This window comes from Gymnoscopelus microlampas (genome assembly GCF_963454915.1).
Source record: "Gymnoscopelus microlampas genome assembly, chromosome: 3".
NCBI lineage: Eukaryota > Metazoa > Chordata > Actinopteri > Myctophiformes > Myctophidae > Gymnoscopelus > Gymnoscopelus microlampas.
Genome location: NC_139940.1, coordinates 27,681,126 through 27,700,819, shown reverse-complemented (window position 1 = coordinate 27,700,819; position 19,694 = coordinate 27,681,126). Strand labels below are relative to the sequence as shown.

General features: G+C 44.9%; 2 protein-coding genes across 3 annotated transcripts; one reads left to right on the top strand and one right to left on the bottom strand.

Annotated features, from left to right (window-relative positions):
- Positions 1–1,269: 1,269 nt before the first annotated feature.
- Positions 1,270–4,956, top strand: rnf41l (ring finger protein 41, like). The gene is made up of 6 exons (XM_084053008.1): positions 1,270–1,531; positions 1,754–1,960; positions 2,628–2,767; positions 3,806–3,968; positions 4,078–4,198; positions 4,304–4,956. The coding sequence occupies exons 2-6, from the start codon at positions 1,755–1,757 to the stop codon at positions 4,670–4,672; spliced, it is 999 nt and encodes a 332-aa protein (XP_083909134.1). The 5' UTR covers positions 1,270–1,531; position 1,754; the 3' UTR covers positions 4,673–4,956.
- A 296-nt stretch (positions 4,957–5,252) lies between these two features.
- On the bottom strand, positions 5,253–19,483 carry virma (vir like m6A methyltransferase associated). 2 transcript variants are annotated; one of them, XM_084053637.1, is made up of 27 exons: positions 19,397–19,483; positions 18,552–18,664; positions 18,087–18,173; positions 17,539–17,587; positions 17,289–17,451; positions 16,715–16,834; positions 16,106–16,360; positions 14,237–14,970; positions 13,979–14,116; positions 13,664–13,890; positions 12,458–12,985; positions 12,136–12,290; positions 11,935–12,017; positions 11,606–11,699; positions 10,908–11,296; positions 10,556–10,711; positions 10,193–10,428; positions 8,855–9,104; positions 8,524–8,744; positions 8,258–8,390; positions 7,772–7,918; positions 7,516–7,670; positions 7,157–7,253; positions 6,901–7,064; positions 6,447–6,796; positions 5,771–5,917; positions 5,253–5,658 (listed from the first exon to the last, which is right to left on the bottom strand). In XM_084053637.1, exons 1-27 carry the CDS (start codon positions 19,457–19,459, stop codon positions 5,453–5,455), a joined length of 5,460 nt encoding a protein of 1,819 aa, XP_083909763.1. In that variant the 5' UTR covers positions 19,460–19,483; the 3' UTR covers positions 5,253–5,452. The 2 variants fall into 2 exon arrangements, with proteins under 2 accessions (XP_083909763.1, XP_083909764.1); XM_084053638.1 differs by having other exon boundaries at positions 16,136–16,360.
- Between the last annotated feature and the right edge of the window lie 211 nt (positions 19,484–19,694).

The window sequence follows — 19,694 nt, the reverse complement described above, 5'->3', positions numbered from 1 at the left end:
GTTTAAACAAAGTGGTTCTCAAACATTATGTCAAGGACCCCCGAATTAATATGTATATGTATAGACCCCCCCCTTCTGAAAATATGTATTTAATATTTCGTTTTTCAACTAGCCGATTGTATAGGGTCGGAGATAGTCGCTTCTTTTGGGCTTGTTTTCATAGACCTGGTTGCTTATTTCTCTCGCAAAATCTGGCAACACTGCCTACTGTACACACACACCTCGGTGTAGTAAAGTACAATGTCAATGCGATCTGTGCATCATGTCTTTTTGGAGAGCTGGTCCTAGTTTCGCTAGAATTGACCTCTGAGCATAAGGTAACGTATTTAGATCAATTTTTCATCGGTTGTCAATTTCCTTTGGTGGAATATTATATGAGACAGTTCCAGATATTTTTGCACCTGACTTACCAGTAAGTGATTGCATGCAAAGCAGTAAAACATCTTTTGCACTTTTTGCTGTTATTTGTTTTACACTTTTATTTTATTTTTATTTTGTTATCTTTATTTTGCAGTTTGGTAAATGTGTCCTACAAATAAAGAAAGTAAAATAAAGATGACCGATACATGAATAGAGGGTGAGTAGGGATGGAGAGGGAGGGAGTGGTCCAGAGATTGCTCTTTGATTTCTATGGTGGTGGTCAAAGAGGGAATCTGTCGTTTGATGTTGTCATTCATGGAATCTGTAATCCAATCAACGAAGAGGAGAGTGTAATCCATGTTAATCCCACATCCAGTGAAAGAGAGTGAGAGTCCAGAGAGTGAGAGAGAAAGCTTGAGAAAGGGAGATAAATTGGAAGCAAAGACTAGGAATGGGTACGTCAGAACGAGAGACTGTTAGACAGGCTTACATTTGAGAGTCTGCTTATAACAAGCCAGTTTTATTGATTGTCCAGTAAGTAAAATGCAAGATGTGTCCAAGAATGTTTAATGTGTCCATTTGTGAGTGTTTGTGCGTACTGTGTCAGTGGTTCTCAAAGTGGGGTCCGAGGGATCCCCAGGGGTCCTTGAGGTGGTTTCAGGGGTTCCCCAGCAAAACTTTAGTTATGAACCAAATGCACCCTTACAGCTCTGTAACCATTTCTAGCTGAAAGTGTACAAATGGAACCATTTGGTTCTATCTGTACACTCAGAGTTATGGGGGTCCGTCGCCTCATTTTTTTTTTTTACCAAACTGGGTCTGGGGGTCCTTGCAATGAAAAAGTGTGAGTACCACTGCTCTGTGTAACTCTTGTCTTTCAGGTCTCCGTTGGACAGCTGTCTGCTGAAGTTCTTTCTAAGGCCCTGTTGTCACGGAGACCTCAACACAGAGAGACACAGTCCCAGGGGAGAGGAGGAGGAGCTTCAGGGAAGAGGACCCTCACCTGGGCTGAACCCACACAAAAGCAGAGAGAGAAGGAGAGCACACACAGGTGGATATTAAAGAAGGGAAGACAAGCACAGAATAAAAGAAGGAAGGACACATGTTGAAACAAAGTGGTGGTTGAACCAGAAGAGGAAACAAGTGGATAAAGCAACAGATCAGCTGTCAGGTAAGATGTAATGAGTCAGTGTGATAATCAAGGAAGGAAGAAACAGGGAAGACGTCGACATTAGTGCAAAAAGAGAGGGAAGACCTGTATTTTCATGTGTGTGTGTGTGTGTGTGTGTGTGTGTGTGTGTGTGTGTGTGTGTGTGTGTGTGTGTGTGTGTGTGTGTGTGTGTGTGTGTGTGTGTGTGTGTGTGTGTGTGTGTGTGTGTGTGTGTGTGTAAAGGATGGGATATGATCTGGAGAGGTTTGTGGGCTATGTGAATGAAGGCCTGCTGTGCTGTGTGTGTCGAGATGTGTTGGAGCGCCCCCTTCAGGCCCCCTGTGAACATGCCTACTGCAGCGCCTGCATCAGCAGCTGGCTTGTTCACCACCACTCTTGTCCGGAGGACAGATTGCCCCTGGATGTCAGCCACCTCAAACCTCTATACAGGTATTGCATCACATATGTGTCGACGTCCATTACAGTCATCTATTCATACTGCTCATCCGCATCGGTCTCCGCTACTGGACATCAGTAATCTCATACCTTTGTACAAGTCCTCTTTATGTCTGACACCATCCATCCATCCATCCCTTCCTCTCACTGTGTCTTCTGCTTACTTTTACCTTCTGTATTTCTGTTATACATGCGTCAGTTAAGTTACTTTTGTCATCTGTATTAAAATTCTCTTCTAAATTAAAAATACAATGTTTGCAAAAAAAAAGAAACAAAAAAAACTAAAGTAGGAACTTTTCTTTCTCTTTCACATTTTCACAAATTCCGATGTGTCAATCAATACTGTACTTAAAACAATTACCACCAACTCTGGTTGTTCAAATATCCTTGAACATTGTGCTCTGTCAACCTCAAGGTTGAACAAAGACAGAAACAAATAATACAAATGTTGAAAACAAAGTATGACATGATACTACATATTCTGTATGTGTACATCAGTGTGTGTGTGTGTGTGTGTGTGTGTGTGTGTGTGTGTGTGTGTGTGTGTGTGTGTGTGCACGCACACGTACATCTGTGCATGTGAATGCATAGGCCTTTCAACACACCTACAGTATCTATCTTTGATGCTATTTTTCACTCTTCTGTTTGTGTCTGACGACAGATACATGCGAAACGATCTGAGCCGTTTACAGATCCGTTGTGTGAATGCAGATCAGGGCTGTGAGGTCATCTGCTCACTGGAAACCTTGCACACACACGAGGATGAGTGTGAGTTCGCCTTCATAGTCTGCTCCAACACAGGTATGACCTCTTCCACTGACTGACAATTTATGTAGATTAATTTTTGTTTTGTTTTATTGAGCTCTCTCTCTCTTCTCCTGGCTCCCCCTGCCTCCCTCTTCGTCGTCCCTAACTCTTTTAATGGAATTATGGAGCTTGCACAAAAACAAATTTCACCCACTGTTTTACACCTGTAACCTGTGATGTGACAATAAAGTTGATTCTTATTCTGACTGTCTGGAAGCTCATGTTAAGTATTTGTTTTCTGTTGAGACTAATTTTAATTGTTTGTAATTGTAACGTTGAACGTGTTTCCTACTCACAATGATGTATGGCCATACAGGTGTAATATAACACCTGTCTGTGGGCAGCAGGTGGCTCCTCTGTTGTCATGGCTACTTAAGGTTGGTTTAACATGACTGAATGCTCAGAGACTCATCTGAACATGACACACTGACCTCATCCAGGGTGCCTTCAGAGTCAACTTCCCATCATTCTTTAATGATCACTGGGCTGCTTCAACAGTTAATGGACATGCATATACTATGGTACTCAGTGACTGTGTGACCTGTCATTGGCAGGTGGAGAGTACATATGTTGCCATTGTGGTATGTATAGTGTGAGACGGAATGCATGCCATGTGGATTTTGCAGTGTTTGCCTGTTGAATACTATACATTTGATTATATGCTAGATGTATATGTGCATTTATGGTCAACATCTTGGAAAAGGGGGACAGCTGAGGTCAAGTCTCACATTCTTCCGTTTCTTTAACACAACCAGAGGGCCAGCATTTCCATGTTTTTCATGGATTGTTTGCATGTTTGTGGTTTGTGGCACAGCACAAAGCTAGAGGATTGTACTTGAAAACACAACTACCATTGATACTTAATTATACAGTATGGATAATTGTTGGTGTTTTCTGGGTGTGCAACAGTGCAAGAAATAACATTACAAATGGGGATAGATAAGAGTATAGACTGTGGAGCATGTATAAATACTTAAATACTGTTCTAGCTCATTTGGAGTCATGTCATTTATGTAAAACCTCTTCTCTCAGGTTGTCCGGTGCAGGTAGAGAGGCGAGGTCTGGAGGCTCACCTATCACAATGTGAGTTCCGTAGCAGGGAATGTCCCAACGGCTGTGGCCACACCCTTCTCTCCAATGACCAAGCACAGCACAACTGTATAGCAGAGCTGCGTGCTGAGGTGGAATTGCTTAGGTCAGTGTGAGCAATTGTGAAAGCTCTCATCATTCTGAAGTGCATTGTAAAGCACCTTAAATGTGCCACTCACAAGTTTGGAAACCATTAATATAAATGCTACCTGCAGGGCAGAGATGTTGTGCAAGTTGGAGGAGGTGAGGCGAGAGATGGAGTCGCGCCTGGACTCCCAGAGGAGACACATGGTGCAGAAAGAGTCTCAATTGAAGAATGAGGTGGAGGAACTCAAGGTGTTCACCCTCTCTTATGTAACATATACAGTGTATGTCGACAACAGTTCATGACAACGTTGCGCGTTTCAATAGAGAATATATGAAATGTCCTTTACCATGCAGGGTCAGCTGTCCAGGGTGATGTGTGACGTGCGGGCGCTATTAGGAGTGGAGCGTCTGAGGCGGCAGGAGCTAGCAGAAGCAGAGTTGGAGAAGAGAGAACTAATGGAGCTCCTCAGAGCATTTCAGCCAACCAGGTGCCAGCAGCCTGTTGAACAGCTGACCCGGAGCCAAAATCAGGGGGACCAAGAGCCAAATGGATGGCAGCCACACAGGGATCAACAAACCTCGATCCAAGCCTCATGTCAGTCCCTACCTTCAGCCCAGCCACCCCCATCTCCTCAACTGGGAGAGGGCTCACGCAAGACTGGTCCACGTAGCCTGACCCTCGACTGCATCAAGAGGAAGAGTCGAGAGGTTACGGTCATCTGAGTGCACTGGAACGTAGCGATTAGTACTGGATAGCCTCTATTTTGTATCTTTATAATTGGCAAAACAACTCTCCACTCTAACAGTCAAATATGCACAAGACAGTATGGATGTTTCTGGCATATTGTTTTTGATCTGTCAAGTACACCATACCACAACTAATTGAATATGTTTATTACAAGTATGCCTTTAATGAGCTTAAGGCAGGGGAGGGATGTGGAAATCATGTTTGTAACAACAGATGTTGTTTTGGTAGTTCTGCCCCCATCTTTAAAGGAAAAAATACCACACAATGTGATAATTTAGAACAGATCACTGCTGGTTTCTTTAACAAGTCCTTTAGGATTTTACAGGATTTGTATTCTTATTTTCCATTTATTTCTTCAATCAATTTGATACAGTAGTTTATTAAAAAAATGTAACTAGAAAACTATGCATTGTGAAAATCAGTTTTTGACTTTTTGATAAGGAGTCAAGGAGTAATGTTTTGTAAATGCCATTCACAATTGTATCCCCCCGTGGTGTTTTCCAGTCATTGTTCCCCCCTTATACACCACAGAAAATTAAAAGGTACGAAAACATGTCGGCTCAAATACTATGACCTTTATTCTCTGAGTACAACATAAGACAACAAAACATAAAACAACACAAAATCTGCATGTTATCAGCAGTTCATCTTTACAATCCCATGACGGATGCGTTTCCATGGAGACGGCATTGTTTAATTTCCCCTGATTGGTCCATTCGTCACTGTGGTGGGCTGCAGTTGTGTCCCACGTGAGTTCACCTGGTGAAGGAGCGGACATGCCTGCCCCTGCCACCGCCGCTCCCTCCTCCCCCACCACTGAACTTACTCCCCTGTGATCCTCTCCCTCCTCCTCCTCCGCCACTTCCACCCCCTCCCCCACCACCTCCAGCGCTGAGCCAAGACAACCCTGTGCCACCCCGGCCCCGTGGAATGCGGTCCCGTGGCGCCAGGCGATATGCACCTGGGAAACAGACAGAAAAGGATGGAGAAACACAAAAAGGCGATGTTTAACAAGTCATGTTATGAAATAAAGCTAATTATTTTATGTTGTGTATGTGTTTGTGTGTGTGTACCTGCAGGGGGCTGTCGGGAAGGAAGTGGGCCTCGTGTGAAGTTGCTCTGGCCCCCGCGAGGTTCACTGTACGTTCCTCTGTGAGTGACGCCTGGTAACTGGGCGCTCCATGATGAACCACGCCCTCCCTCTCTACGGGCATAGTTACCTAAACAGAAAAACTCTTCAGCACACTCTACTGGCCACCTCTGAGACGACAGGTGACCTAGAGCCAGTGGCCTCTAGTTTGAGGGCAGTAAACTGGTGCACTCAGCCGATAAATACTCAACGCAATGTTTTCTCTGAGATTCATGCAGGCACCAACAAATATCATATCAGCACTGACATTCCCAAGTATCATGAGCTGAAATGATCATCATCGTTGACTTTGTGGTGTTCCTGATGTGTGTGTCAGCAATATTCTGCAGACAATAGGCAAGTTTGACTAATGACAGCCATGTCTAACCACCAAAAAGATGTCCCTCTTTCCCTTTATTTGGAGAACCACATGGATAGGGCATATCAAGTGTAATATAAGCCAGTGTTCTTGTGGCAGGTTGTGCCTTTTCACTGTGTGCCCATTTTTGTAGACCTGTTGCACTGCTGATAAACATGAACTAGCCTCCAACAAGAGCCCAATGACTTTAGGTGCCTGGTTGCAAACGTATTAGTGCATTTGTGTGTCTGCGTCTACTTACCAGATAGCATTACACCTTTGGGTTGTGGTGGAGTGAAGAAGCGAGTCTGACTGTGGAAGGTGGCTCTACCCCTGTTCCCAGTGAACAGTCCTCTGGTAGGGGGTTTGGGGGAGCTCTTGGGGAGCCGCTTAGGGGGCAGGAGCCCAAGAGGAGTCACAATGTCTTTAAACTCTGCCGCCACAAAGTCATCCACATGCATGCTGGGAGGACGGGAGGTGTTCTGTTTGCGCTGGCGGAAGATGTCGTGTGGTCGGCACAAACCTTGTCCGAAGCCACCTCGATTACCTCGGCCACGGGGAGCGGCCATGATGTGTGCTCTCTTAGCAGGTTCCACATAGTCTGATTTACCACTACAAGGAACACATGGTATTTAATTTAAGAACCTTAATATGGCAAGCAGAAAGCTTATATATACAGCCAACAGAGTGCTACAGGGATGATGTGTAAATTGTACCTTGTGATGAAAGTCTCATGCTTGTGTTTGCCCAGTCTGATGCCTTTGGTGGTCTTGGTGTGACCAGGCGAGGACGGCTCACTCAGGAACGACCGCTCCAATTCCGCCTTGAGGTCCAGTTCTGGACAACACTCCTGAGCCAGGCCTACGAGGTCCACCTTCACCTGCCACACACAGAAGAGAATTTACACACACACACTCAAACACAGACACCTGATCTCTACAGACACAGGCCCCTGAAAACACAAACACTTACCATATCAAGCTCGGCCTCCATGTCGTCAGAGTGGAAGGGTGAGAACCACAGAGCTTTAAGCTGCTCATCCAGAGCCTCTGATAGAACGAACACGGTCCTATAGAGAGAATACACAATGATTCAGCAACAATAATGTTTGTGGTGAAATTAATAGTGCACATTTATTGATACTGAAAGAAGTTCTGGGTTCACTTTATTTAATTAAATTATTTTCAGTTGACAGTTATCATGGTGGTCATTATCAGGCTGTGGTGGTGCGACACTGCTCAAAGAATACAGACGCTGATGTTAAAAACACAATAGATGAATCTCACAAATGCTGGTCCATGAAGTAATTTCGCACCATCCGTGGGCTATACCTGTGATTGAACTGGGCCAACAGCGTCTCAGGTGCAGGCAGGGTGGGTTCAGTGTCAACTACGGGAGGTGCTTCATTGGCCATCTCTAATGTCTGCCTCAGGACAATCACGTTCTCCAACATGGTCTCCAACGACTCGTCCTCCTTGCATAACTTCTACATGCACAAACACATACACACACATACAGTAAATCCAATGACAAGGCGCCTTCAATGACTTCTAATTAAAAAACACACGTATGTGTAATCACTTGTACCGTGATCTGTTTCTCCAGAGCAGTAAGTGGATGTGACTCTGTCCCCTCCCACTGCAGTAGGGCTTTCATCTCGGAGCTGCTCAGAGTCAGCGCCCGTGGAGGTACAAACCCTGGCTCTTCCCCTGGTCCCTGGCCTTCCTCAACACACTAGAGAACCACAACATGCACTGTTAACACTCAAATGTCCCTAGAGTCAAGTCAGTTGTATTAATACATCATACTTGTATTGTTTATATAAACACTTAAACAGATCTTCAAAGAACCATACCCCCTCCTCAACACAAAAAGCATGTGCTTAACTCAACAAATACTAGAATCACTGTTCTGTTCCATCACACCAATAGCATTGGGATAAGAAATGGTGTAAAGCAGGAATCATGAAAGGAAAACCAGGAATAATGGGACAAAGCAAGGAAAATCATTCCTGGAAAAGTGGGGGAAATTAAAATGATACTAATAATGCAAATGTATAAACGCATATCATACCAGTGAGTCTGTGTGGAGGATCTGTCTAAGGAAGTCAAGCAGAACAGACAGCAGCTCAGCAGAGTCCTTGTTGAAGGAGAAGACTTGCCTCTTCAGTAGAGAGCGCAGCCCTGTACTGTGTTTCTTCAGAGCACTGAGACACAAATAAAATGTCTCATTAAATCAGAAGAAAATATCTTACATAACATGATATACCAGATAGATCACATAACAAAATGTGAGCAGTAGTACAAAGAGAGCAGAGGGGGATACTGCATGGTGTCTACCTTTTGAGGTGGTACATTCCATAGTCGTGCTCAGTGAGGAACATCAAGGTCCTGATGCAGGTGAGGAGCAGAGGGGTGGTGCTCTCTGCACTCCCCAGAACCTCCAGTAAGGCGTTGGCCACTGATGCCATCATTTCTCGGCCTGGCAGGGAGTTGGCCAGCTGTTCGGCCTCTGACACACAGCCTTCGCTTGGCGTCGTTGACACCACCAGTGAAATGTCCTGAGAGATGAATACGTTCACATACCTTTCTGTTCACAAAACACTGTATTTTTTTTCTTTCTTTCTTTTAGTTCCTCTAAGGCTTTTCCCTAGTTGTCTGTGCTTCTTACCTGGTCACAAAGTGACTGCAGTACTGTTCCCACTAGTTCACTGCAATGCTGCTGTTGTAACGGGTGGCCAGTTGGTGGAACCAATAACGCGAGCAGCAGGGGGAACAGCTCTGCCAGCTGCTCCTCTCCAGAGAAGGAGCCAGAGAGAAGTTGTAAGGCTGCACTCTTACATGCTCTCTGGGAGACCAGGGCATCCAATAAGGAAAGCAAACGCAGGACTTGACCCCAACACACACTTTTACCCTCAGCTCTGAAACACACAACAGTACAATGGTCAAAAAATGTAAGTCGATTAACAGAAATGAAAGCAATTTTAGTAACTGAAAACTATTGTAATCGTTTAGTGATGTATCATGCATGTCGGTACTGTATGCATGTTTACAACTTCACCAAAATGTGAATGCTTGTCTTTGTTCCATATTAAAAAATTGTGTTTTTTTTCTTTCTTTTTTTTACTGCTGAGTTTAAGCAATTTCAAGATGTATGTTTGAGTTGGGATAACCTGTGATGAGTTTTTCCTATCATTTTGTACTACTAAATATGACCTTATTTTACTGTCACTGCAGACTAAATTGTTTTATACTTGATGTGTCTCTGCTCTGAGTGCTTAAGTTAACATTACACCCTGCCCACTGTAATACAGTGCTGGATCTCCACTCTGTTTTCATCACCCTCCAATGCGATTTGAAATATTTTTCTCAGAGATTTCACCATGTTAGTGGTCAAAATGTGTGCTATGTGTGTTTCTCCATTAATTAAAAGCCATCTGGTTGTGTTTGTAGTCCCACAGATAGAGAATAGAGGTTTCCATGGTACATTGCCGGCAGATTGCAGAAAGTGTAATTATGAAATAAATCACGAGCACCTTGAGTTTCTGAACAATCACTTATGATGATTGGTGTCTTTTGCAGTGAAGAACTTCGGCATGGAAATGCATTTGTTTTAAGAGTATGTTAATACAATATAATGAACACAACAATGGTGGTTGAAGGAGGTCTCCCTACTCTACTGAGACATTTAGATCCTTTTGTCGGGTAGGATTAATTCTGGTTTACAAGCGGTGTTGCATTAAAACCAAATGGAAACAACTCGGCTTCCCAAATGTGCTCTCCAGTAAAAACTTTCAGCACTCGCACAGGTAACCGGGGTGCAAATCCAGGGCAGTGTTATGAAAGTTATTGATTGCAGCTTAACTCACTGCACTTCCACTGCAAACAGAACTATTGTACATCATTCTATGAGTGAGTGAGTGAGTGAGTGAGAGAGAGAGAGAGAGAGAGAGAGAGAGAGAGAGAAAGAGAGAGAGAGAGAGAGTGAGCGTTAATGTTGTCTACTCACAGCTGTAGCTCCTCCAACAGAAGCTCAAGCAGGGTCTTCATGATGAGCGTTGCGGTGGGGGAGGAGAGGTCTGCCAGCTGGACACACACTCTCCTCAGTATCGCCAGGAGCGGAGGGCAGCTGGTGCCACACACACACGTCAGAGCCTCGGCCAACACTTTCCACTGCACCCGTAGGTGCATGCTCCACAGCTTCCTGGTGTTCAATGCTACCGCCACGTCCTGGACTGAGAACACCTGAGGGGGTCCAGATGACATGATCACTATAACAATGACACACATTGGTTCCCTGTGATTTGACACTACAGACAGCAGTGGTGTCATTAATGGTTGAAAACATGAAGACCTCAATGAGCGGCGGTACCTGTGTGCTCTGCATGGGCAGTGGAAGTGGCAGCAGTTCAGACAACAGGGTGAGACCTGAGAAGAGACCCTCAGGAGCTTTCAGAAGTGAACCCAGAACTTCTTTCAGCATCAGAGACCATGTGTTACTGGCCAGAGTTTCCTCTGTGTGGGTCACCTACACATTCATTCAAAAAACAAGTTTAGGTTCATACAGTAAGTAATACTGCCTGCATAAGTAATAGGTTATTTAAAACTTCACTACAGCTACACTAGGCAAAGCAATACATCCAGGGATCATAAAGTCACAATAGCAGAGTGAAGACCACTCAAGAAGATACTGTACCACAACATGAGCACACAGCCACACACACCTGTTCATTGACACCCTGTGTGAAGGTGAGCAGCACATCAACGATGAGCGCCTGCACCCGGGTCTCGTCCCCGTCCAGGCGACCGGAGGCGGGGATGGAGCACGCTATCATGTGGAGCGTCACCAGCACGCTGGCCACGCGCGTGTCCCTGAACTGGAAGGCCCCACCGCGGAGCAGCTCGGTCAGCATGGCGCGCAGCAGCCGCAGTGTGTTGATGCACACGCTCAGGATGGTGCAGCGCTGCGGTGTGGGGCCCACAGGGCCGTGCACACGCCAGGGCTGCAGCAGCACACTGCACAGCTTCTGCAAGATGCGCACGCTTGTGTCCAGGCCCTCGCCGGAGAAGAGCTGCACACCGGCAAGATTCCACTTGAGATCCTTCTGTTGACCTGCAGACAAAAAGGTGCAACAAAAAAAACACTTCAATCTGTGACCCTTGTCTGTAGCGTTAATATTTACATTTCAGAGGCAAACAGGAGCTCTTATCCAGAGCAATATATAATCAGGACAAGCAACATAATTAGGTCAACCGTAATGAATAACCATTATTGCAAGAAAAAAAAAAAACTGTAAGGGACAAATACACAGTAAAGCCTAATTCATAATTTGTCACACAATTGAGAATCTATCATAAATTAGGCTTAATTAAGCAAATAACTGAGGTTTATGATCACTTCAGACAGGAGCTTAAAATGTACCTTCGAGCACAGGTGGGGGGCAGGCGATGAGACAGAGGACCCTCAAAGCCGTCACCAGTCCAGCTCCATCTGCAGTCAACACATTCTCCACATTCTAAAGCCAGAGGAACACACATGGTTAAAATGACATGCGTTGAGACAGGATTCATTTGCATATTTTTAATCCTCAAATATGTCACAGAGCAGGTACATTAGGTATTTAAGGAGAAGTTCAGACACGTATGAGAACTCAACCCAAAAAGGGATATGTCACACCAACCAAGAATACAGAAAGTAATTCACTGAAGTGAACTGTAGCTGTAATCCTGTTTATTTAAAGAACACTATACCTGCTTGACATATTCTAACAGAGTCGGAATGCTGCCGATCTCAAAGCGCAGCTTTTCCAGTGGCTCCAGCCATTTATTAAGCTCTGAAATGCAATGTAAACACACAAAACTGGTCATGAAAACACATAAAAATGCCCACAGCATGTCATACAGTGTCTTCAGTGTATGACAGAGGTTGATTTGCTTATGGTTACTGCTTACCCTGTAATTTAGCATTGGTGTCATCTGCCTTGGCTAGCGTGAGCAGTGGAGCCGCGTACTGTTCCATCATATGCAAATCATTGGAGCTCTGCACCACTAGCAACACCAACATGCATGCATAGTTGTATGTCACTGCCTTGCGCGCTTTGGCCTCACTGGAAGAAAGTGAGAGAATAATGCTTAATTTATAATAAAGTTTATAGATTGGCTATTTTCAGTGCACGACACCATCGTACGGCAAAGTGAGAATCATGCTTAACGAAGACAATAAAACACAAAGAAAACTCAAAGGAAGACACCCAACTAAAACACAGAAACTGACCCCTGTCCATCCTTGCTGTGGTGCTGCAGCAGAGTGACCAGACAGGACAAGTTGTTGTCCAGGCTGAAGACGTGGGCCACGGCGCTGCGACCCGTCAGAGTGAAGGTGATAAGGTAGAGGGCATGGAGTGTGCCCAGTACGTCTGCGTTGTCGCCCTCCTCCAGCCCCGCTGCCCCCTCGCCTCCCGTGGCCACGTGAGTCATCAGCTCAGCCACGCCCTGGAGAGCGTGCAGCGCCTGCATGAGCCACACGCCTAGGCCCTCTTCTCCCAGCGCCGGCCCTGTGGTGGTCCCCTCCCCACCGGCGAAGGCAAGGTCCTCCCCCTCGGCCTCCGTCGCGGTTGTCAGGAGACGCAGCAGCAGGTTGGTAGGGGTGGGCTGGGCAAGCAGGAAGAGCATCCCCGACTGGGTGAGCGACAGGAGGCGCAGGAGATCTCGGATGGCTTGAATGATGCCCGTGTGGCCCGCTGCTGCGGCCGTCGACAACACCACTGTCATGCTCTCCAGGAAGTGAGCCGCGTGCATGTATCTGACGGAGGAAGTGACACGCATCTCACATATAATAAACCACTGCATTCATTCATTTTGTTAGGTGTGATTTACATAGTAATCTATATTCTGTACTTAATGCACATCAGTGCAACGGTGTAACATATCGTTGCTGTCGGGCAGAACCCTTGTACTTCCATAATTCAACTTTTTTCGGAAATGCCATACTTGTCGTACAAGGGGGTCACGCAAAAATAGCCGATGTACAAGCTCACAACGTGTTGCATAGTGACGTGCTTGTAGATTGGCTATTTTTGAACATTTTCACAGCAGTGAAACATTTCAAAACAGTGGAGGTTAACGTGGTTACGTCCATCAGTGTTTTTTTTAAATATTGATCCAATGTAAAGCTTGAGGTTAAATAACTAGATTGGATCCATTAGAACACAGGTTCTGTAATGTAGTTATTGGTTTAAGAATGTCCTTGTAATGTCTATTGTATGTCTTGTCAAAAAAAAATGTTTGCATCACATGTTGAAAGAAATGTATCTGTTTGTTTGTCCACAAAAGAAATAAAGTACAAATCATAAAATAAAATAAAAAAAAAGGTTCTTTTTTACATTTCCTGGAAAGAAACAATTTTGGACATACAAGGTTTCCACCCGACAGGGACGATATAAGCCCATGGTGCATGCGTACGTGTGTATGTGAGAAATACCTATACAGTGTGGGATACGGGTCATCTCTCTCCTGTGGTCCTGTTATTCTGGCAGATGTTGGGAAGGCTTTCACAGGCGGCTGCACCATGGTGTGAGGGGCCATTTCTAGCAGGTGATGCAACTCTTCTAGAACCCCCGCCAACCTATCCAGGTCTGCCTCTGTCGCAGGGGAGGAGCTTAGCGCGTGCTCCTCCTCCATTGGACTCTCGGCCTCCTCCATCTCCTCCTGAGAAATAAATTGATAGGATAAAGAAATGATCCTTGTATAATGAATGGTGCCTGGTTGTGTTTGAGATTGTGTGGTGTGCATGTACCTGCTGAGGCTCACTCCATGTTGTAGCAGTGCGCTGTAGGTCAGCCAGCACCTCGTTGAAGTGGCCTTTCTGTAATAAGGCGTTGCCAGCAGTGACGACTCTCACCGTCTGCTCGCGCAGGAACAGCTGGAGTAAACGCTGCAGGGAACACACAACCATGTGGGTCTCAGCACAAGGACCGTTATGCATCATCACTATACATCATGTGATTCAAAGAAAGAAAAGGGGACAAAACAACATGCACTTTGTGCCGCTAACCTGATAGCCACTCTTCTCTCCCTCCCCTTCCTGCAGGAAGGCCTCCACACCAGCAGGGCCACTGGTGAGGGCATCCAGAGCTCTCAGGACGTTGAGCTTTAGTGCGGATGAGACGTGATCCATGTGGAGGAGCTCAAGCAGGAGGCCAAGGGCTTTTTTGTGTGGCAGCGCTGTAAGGCCCTGTGGACACTCGGCCAGGTAGCATAGTAGCTTGGCACCGGCTTTCAGCTGTCTGAGGTTAAGCGCTATCGGCTGTTTGAGAGCAACGTCTATACTCAGAGCCTGGAGCATCCATTGGACAAGCAATCCCATAGGATGCTCCCAATGCTCCTCTCCCTGTCCAATTAAGTAGCCCATACCTTTGGCCAGTAGCCCAGGGGCCTGTTCCAGAGCTGTGACCCAGTGGGCATCTCTTTCCTCTCCTATACTGGCTATAAGCTCTTTGAGCTGGGCAATGGCCTCAGCCCCTTCTCCATCTCCTCCAGCTCCCTCTGTACCACCAGGGTCCCTGGGCTCCTCCGCCCTCACTCTCTCCAACTGGGCATCGAAGCGCGTCTTGTACGGAGGGGTAAAGTAGAGAAGAGGCCTGAGTTCTCGTTCGTAGGGGTCATACTGGACAGGAGGGACAGACGCCAGATCCTCAGGAGTGTAGTCAATGTCAAAGCTGGGGATCTTAAAGCTACCGTTATCCAAGTCGTCCTCATCGCTGGAGATCTGCTCATAGCCATCATCACCTGGAGGAGGATGAGAGAGGCGGGAAGGAAGGAAACAGTAACATAAAACAACAGTTAGGAAGATTTCTTAAATGTTACGTGGGTGAGTATTCAATAATGTAATGTATGTGTGTTATAATGAGGAGGACGGCAACTACTCTTCCTTATTCCAAATCTTGTGTTCTACTGATGGACCTACTCACACAGAGGCAGCATCACTTCAAACATGCAGGGTTAGTTACATCTGACATGCAGGATGTGACCACAACACAAGCTGTTACACACAGCTAAGCCAAGACAGCTTATGAATGCAGATCAGAAGCCTTCAGGGCAGCCCAGGGCGGTGGGCTGGCTGTGGGGTTGGAGAATCAAACGGTTGCATGCGGTAGGCAGCATTGCCAGAGCACGCACTCTGTGTTGGACTGTCGCCCAGTTCCAAATGGACCGGGCTCCCTTTGGACCCCCTTGGTGGTTATTAAGAGTTTGGCTGATAATGGAATTTTCAACATCCATAGAAAAGATCAAAAATATCAATACACTATAATTAGAATAGAACAGAATTATAACTACATCGTCATAACACGCGTAATCGAATCGTTATAATTAACATTTTTGGGAGGAGCATTTTCATTTACAAAATATGTATAATCATATTTTTTTGTTTTGTTATTAACAATGTTTTAAAATAAACATCATCAAAGTTCAACTTTGATGATGCCGCTGTGTCGCTGTGCACAAGTGGGTGTGGAATAAGCCTACACACTCAACACCACTTGAGATGGATAGAAACTGACTACTGCATGGAAGTACCAAATATTGAATTTTAAAGTTAGTTAAAAACTAGTACCGTAGTGGTAGATGTGAAATATATCAAGATTGGGCAACTGCATGGCCAATTTCTTACCTAACATGTATGTGTAATTTACAAACAAGCTACCAGAAACAAGCGTTGAGTGTCTCTACTTCTCTTTGTCTCTAATCGTAAGTCAAAATCAGTTCTAGGACCATCCCTAGTGGTTATGTTGGCAGATTGGTCTAGGATGGCTGGCATGTGGTGGAGAGAGTATGCAACACCTGAGGGAGAGACCTGTGGTCCATTTGGAATTGATTGGACATCCGCTGACCTGTCCCGGCTATCACACAAAAACCTCCCTACCTTCCTCCATCTCCTCTTCCTCGTCCTCACCCTCATCTTCCTCCTCTTCCTCTTCCTCAGGAACGCTCCCTTCTGTCCGCGTGTCCTCTTCCTCTGGCTCCTCCTCTTCCTCCTCGCCTTCTTCTTCTGGCTCAGCATCAGAGTAGGGTTCGTCAGCAGGGAGCGACCTCTCGGGTGACACAGCCTCCAGGTAGTCCTCACGGCCCTCAACCGGCTCTGTTTTAACCACGGCGCCGGTGTTGGTGCCGGTGCCCACTTTAACAGTGAAAACAGAGGGTTTACAAGTTAGTTGTTGTGGCAAAGACGGGAGTCTGCACTCCATTGCAGCTCATGTGAAAAGGACCAAATCAAATATGAACCAATAAGACTGTAGGTCTACTACGGTATACAATAAAAGTATATGAGATATAAGAGATAGAAGAGCAACTTCTTCACTATCAAAGTGGTATTTATATCTAAACCTAGACCTGACAAAGATCCATGTTTAACTAAATGGTAAGCAAATTCTACTGTGGAGGTTTCATTTTTTTCACCCAGCCTCTGTTTGGATGTACGAGAATGAGAATGAGCTTTCAAAAGCAGTGGGCAGTGTGGAAGTACAGGTCTGACCTGTCACGGGAACCTGTTCTTCTTCATCATCATCTGGAGGCGGAGGTCCAGGTGGAGTGCGGGGGCCTCTGGGCGCTGGTCTGGGTGGGCTGCCATTGTATTGGTCATCTTTATCCCACTCTGAGACACACACAGGCCAAAGATTTTTTAGTTTTTACTGCAGCGGCTCAAATTACATAGCACTACGGGGTGAAAAAGACAGTGAAAGAGAGAGAGAGAGGCGTCACATATTGTGCACGACACGTGCGTGTTTATGAGAGAGGTAGACCATCACATAATGTTTATGTTTAATCATAAACATTATGATCAACTTGGAGCTTGTTTGTCATTCACTCAGTGCTTCTTCTTATATTAGTATTAAGACTTCAAAATCATATATATTTTTTATTTTAAACTTGCACGGCCCAAGCCCAAACGTCCATATAATTATTACATGTAAGGAAAGAGGTCAAAACACTGTGTGGTGTACAGTTAAGAGTATTACAGGGACAGGGAGGGGTTACAAAGGCATGGGATGTGTCAACATCAGGAAATGGGTGTGGTGGCTGAGTAGTTTCAAGGTAAGTGTGCCAACCTTGTTTAATGATCCTCTTGGGCCCACTCTGTTGTTGGGGGGGTGGGGGTGGTGGAGGAGGGGGTGAATCTTGGTTATGTCCATGTGGGCGATCTGCTGTGCCGTAAACTGCCACAGTCAAAGCAGTGTACCAGCCACGAAGCACAAGCCCATCTGTGTTCACCTGCACACATTAACACATGCAGCTTCTTACAAATCTATACACCATTAATAACAAAGAACATCTTGAAATCACATGCCATTAATATACCTTTCCACTGGGCCTGAAGATGATTGACTTGTTTTCATCATACTCCAGACTGAAGGGAGAGAGAAAGCAGATGGTAGAGTCTAGCATCGTCCACACAATAACAACAGGGGTACAGAGTTCATGTTTTTCACACCTCTTGCTCAATGGACATCAATAACTGCAAACTCATACATGGTTCCTGGAGTGCTATTTGTAATTCATTTGTTATGAGGTTACAATAACAGGTAAATATGCTTTAGTTAATCCTTCTACCATTACCACTATTCTTTCAAGGTAGCTTTGACTATTGTGTCACTTTGAGCTCCTGTGTGGGTGGGGCTGCATTTCTGGAGAACAAAAGCACCTGTCATGGTTCATTCTCACTCATATATACATAAACACACAATTTGGAACTACTATGAGAACTAAGTTCTCAGGGTGGACTCCACCCCGACTGGTTCTACAGGTGATCAAGACAACTGGTTTTAGAAAAAAATTGACCACATCTCAGCAGGAGACAGAGAACAAAGATAGATTGAATAAAGAGCAGGAAGACAGGAGGAACTGACCTGCCCAGTCTGTGGAAGGAGGAACTGTTCGGTTTGCTGAGATTGTTGAAGAAGAGGTCCAGCTGGAATGCATGAGGCGACGTCTCCCTGAAGTCAGAGAAACAATTAGTCATAAAAGAGGCTAAATTAAATTTGATTGCAGAATGATTTATTATTAAAGTTATACTTATAAAGTAATACAATATGGCATGGAGACCTGACTTACTCTCTGTACAATGTTGTTCAGTCAGTTATATCATGGTTTACCAAAGGCACTCTGTGAACCAGTGCTGGCATAACAATAGAGCTCAGATGTCACACATTCATTCTCCACAGTGGGCTTCTCCTTTTCTTACAATCACACACATACATGCACCTTAATATCTGTTACAAAGATCATCTCCTGAGGATATGTCTCATGTAATGAGGTAATGGATGGTCTCCCCGAACACATTATGTACTGAGAAGAATCTGTGGAACATTTACCCAAATGCTCTGCTGTCAGGTAAGCTGCTGTGTGCCTTAAGCCCTGGAGGGATGACTCGCACCTCTGTGATCAGGACTCCACACGGGAACCGCACAACATCAACATTGGTCAACTACAGTTCATGGGACACACAGCAAATAAAAGGTGCAACAAAACTTAGCATTATAACATGTATACATTTTTCCATACTGTATACTAAGATATATATAGTTTAAACATTAACAATAGCACTGCCCAGGACATTAACGCATGTATCAGGTGGACTGGACCTACTACTACAGTAGGTCTACCTGCCTATTTGTCTGTCATTAAATGTTTCGATGACTTCAATACACATGGACCCCAATGGAAATAAGCCATAGTGCTTTCTTGGGTTTTAATCCTTTTAGCAAACCTTGTACAGAACTGTACTTTCTGTGATTTTTTTTGTCAAACTATTAATAAAGTATTCAATCAAAAGTCTGTGTTGTGATATTCATGATTAATGATGATGTAAACACATGCTAATTAACGTTAGCAACATAAGCAAAACTACAAAAGGATGCTGCTAACATGCATAATTTATGCAGCGTTACATGTGGCTCTGTAATAAAAAACATATCAAATATGGGGAAGGGTATTAATCAGCCATGCCAAAGATTTGATTATATATTACACGAACTAATTTAAAAGAGCAATAAAGTGTTACGATGAGAATGGTAACGTTGCTACGCTAACTATTAGCTAGGGGAAGTTGCCCCGGCGTCATTACAGCACCACACTATTATTACAGGACGTCAGACTGGCTCATTTAGAAAGCATAATATGATATAGAGGAGGTGTGTTTGAGGCTGGAGACATTTACCTCTGCACTTTGATGTTTAAATGTATCGATAAACAGAAGTTCTGTTGTGGTGTCCCCCGCCATGTTTGTCTGTTGTCGCTCACTGGAGTCAACTTCCGAATCAGTGTTGCCAGGTTTTGGGAGAGAAACAAGGAACCAGGTCTCGGGGTCGGGAAACAAGCCCAAAAGAAGCGAGCCCTTCGGCCTTTAGACTATTTGAAAATAGCTGATATACACAAGCTCACAACAAGTCACGATATGACGCGTTGTGAGCTTGTGATAAGCTTGTGATAACTGAAGAACATTTGGGGGGGAAAAA

Coding starts and splice junctions, on each gene's coding strand:
- rnf41l (XM_084053008.1), top strand. CDS start 1,755: ATGGGATATGATCTGGAGAGGTTTGTGGGCTATGTGAATGAAGGCCTG. Junction 1,961..2,627: donor CACCTCAAACCTCTATACAG/GTATTGCATCAC, acceptor GTCTGACGACAG/ATACATGCGAAACGATCTGA. Junction 2,768..3,805: donor CATAGTCTGCTCCAACACAG/GTATGACCTCTT, acceptor CTCTTCTCTCAG/GTTGTCCGGTGCAGGTAGAG.
- virma (XM_084053637.1), bottom strand. CDS start 19,459: ATGGCGGGGGACACCACAACAGAACTTCTGTTTATCGATACATTTAAA. Junction 16,835..17,288: donor CAAGAGGATCATTAAACAAG/GTTGGCACACTT, acceptor TGTGTGTCTCAG/AGTGGGATAAAGATGACCAA. Junction 16,361..16,714: donor AGAACAGGTTCCCGTGACAG/GTCAGACCTGTA, acceptor TCACTGTTAAAG/TGGGCACCGGCACCAACACC.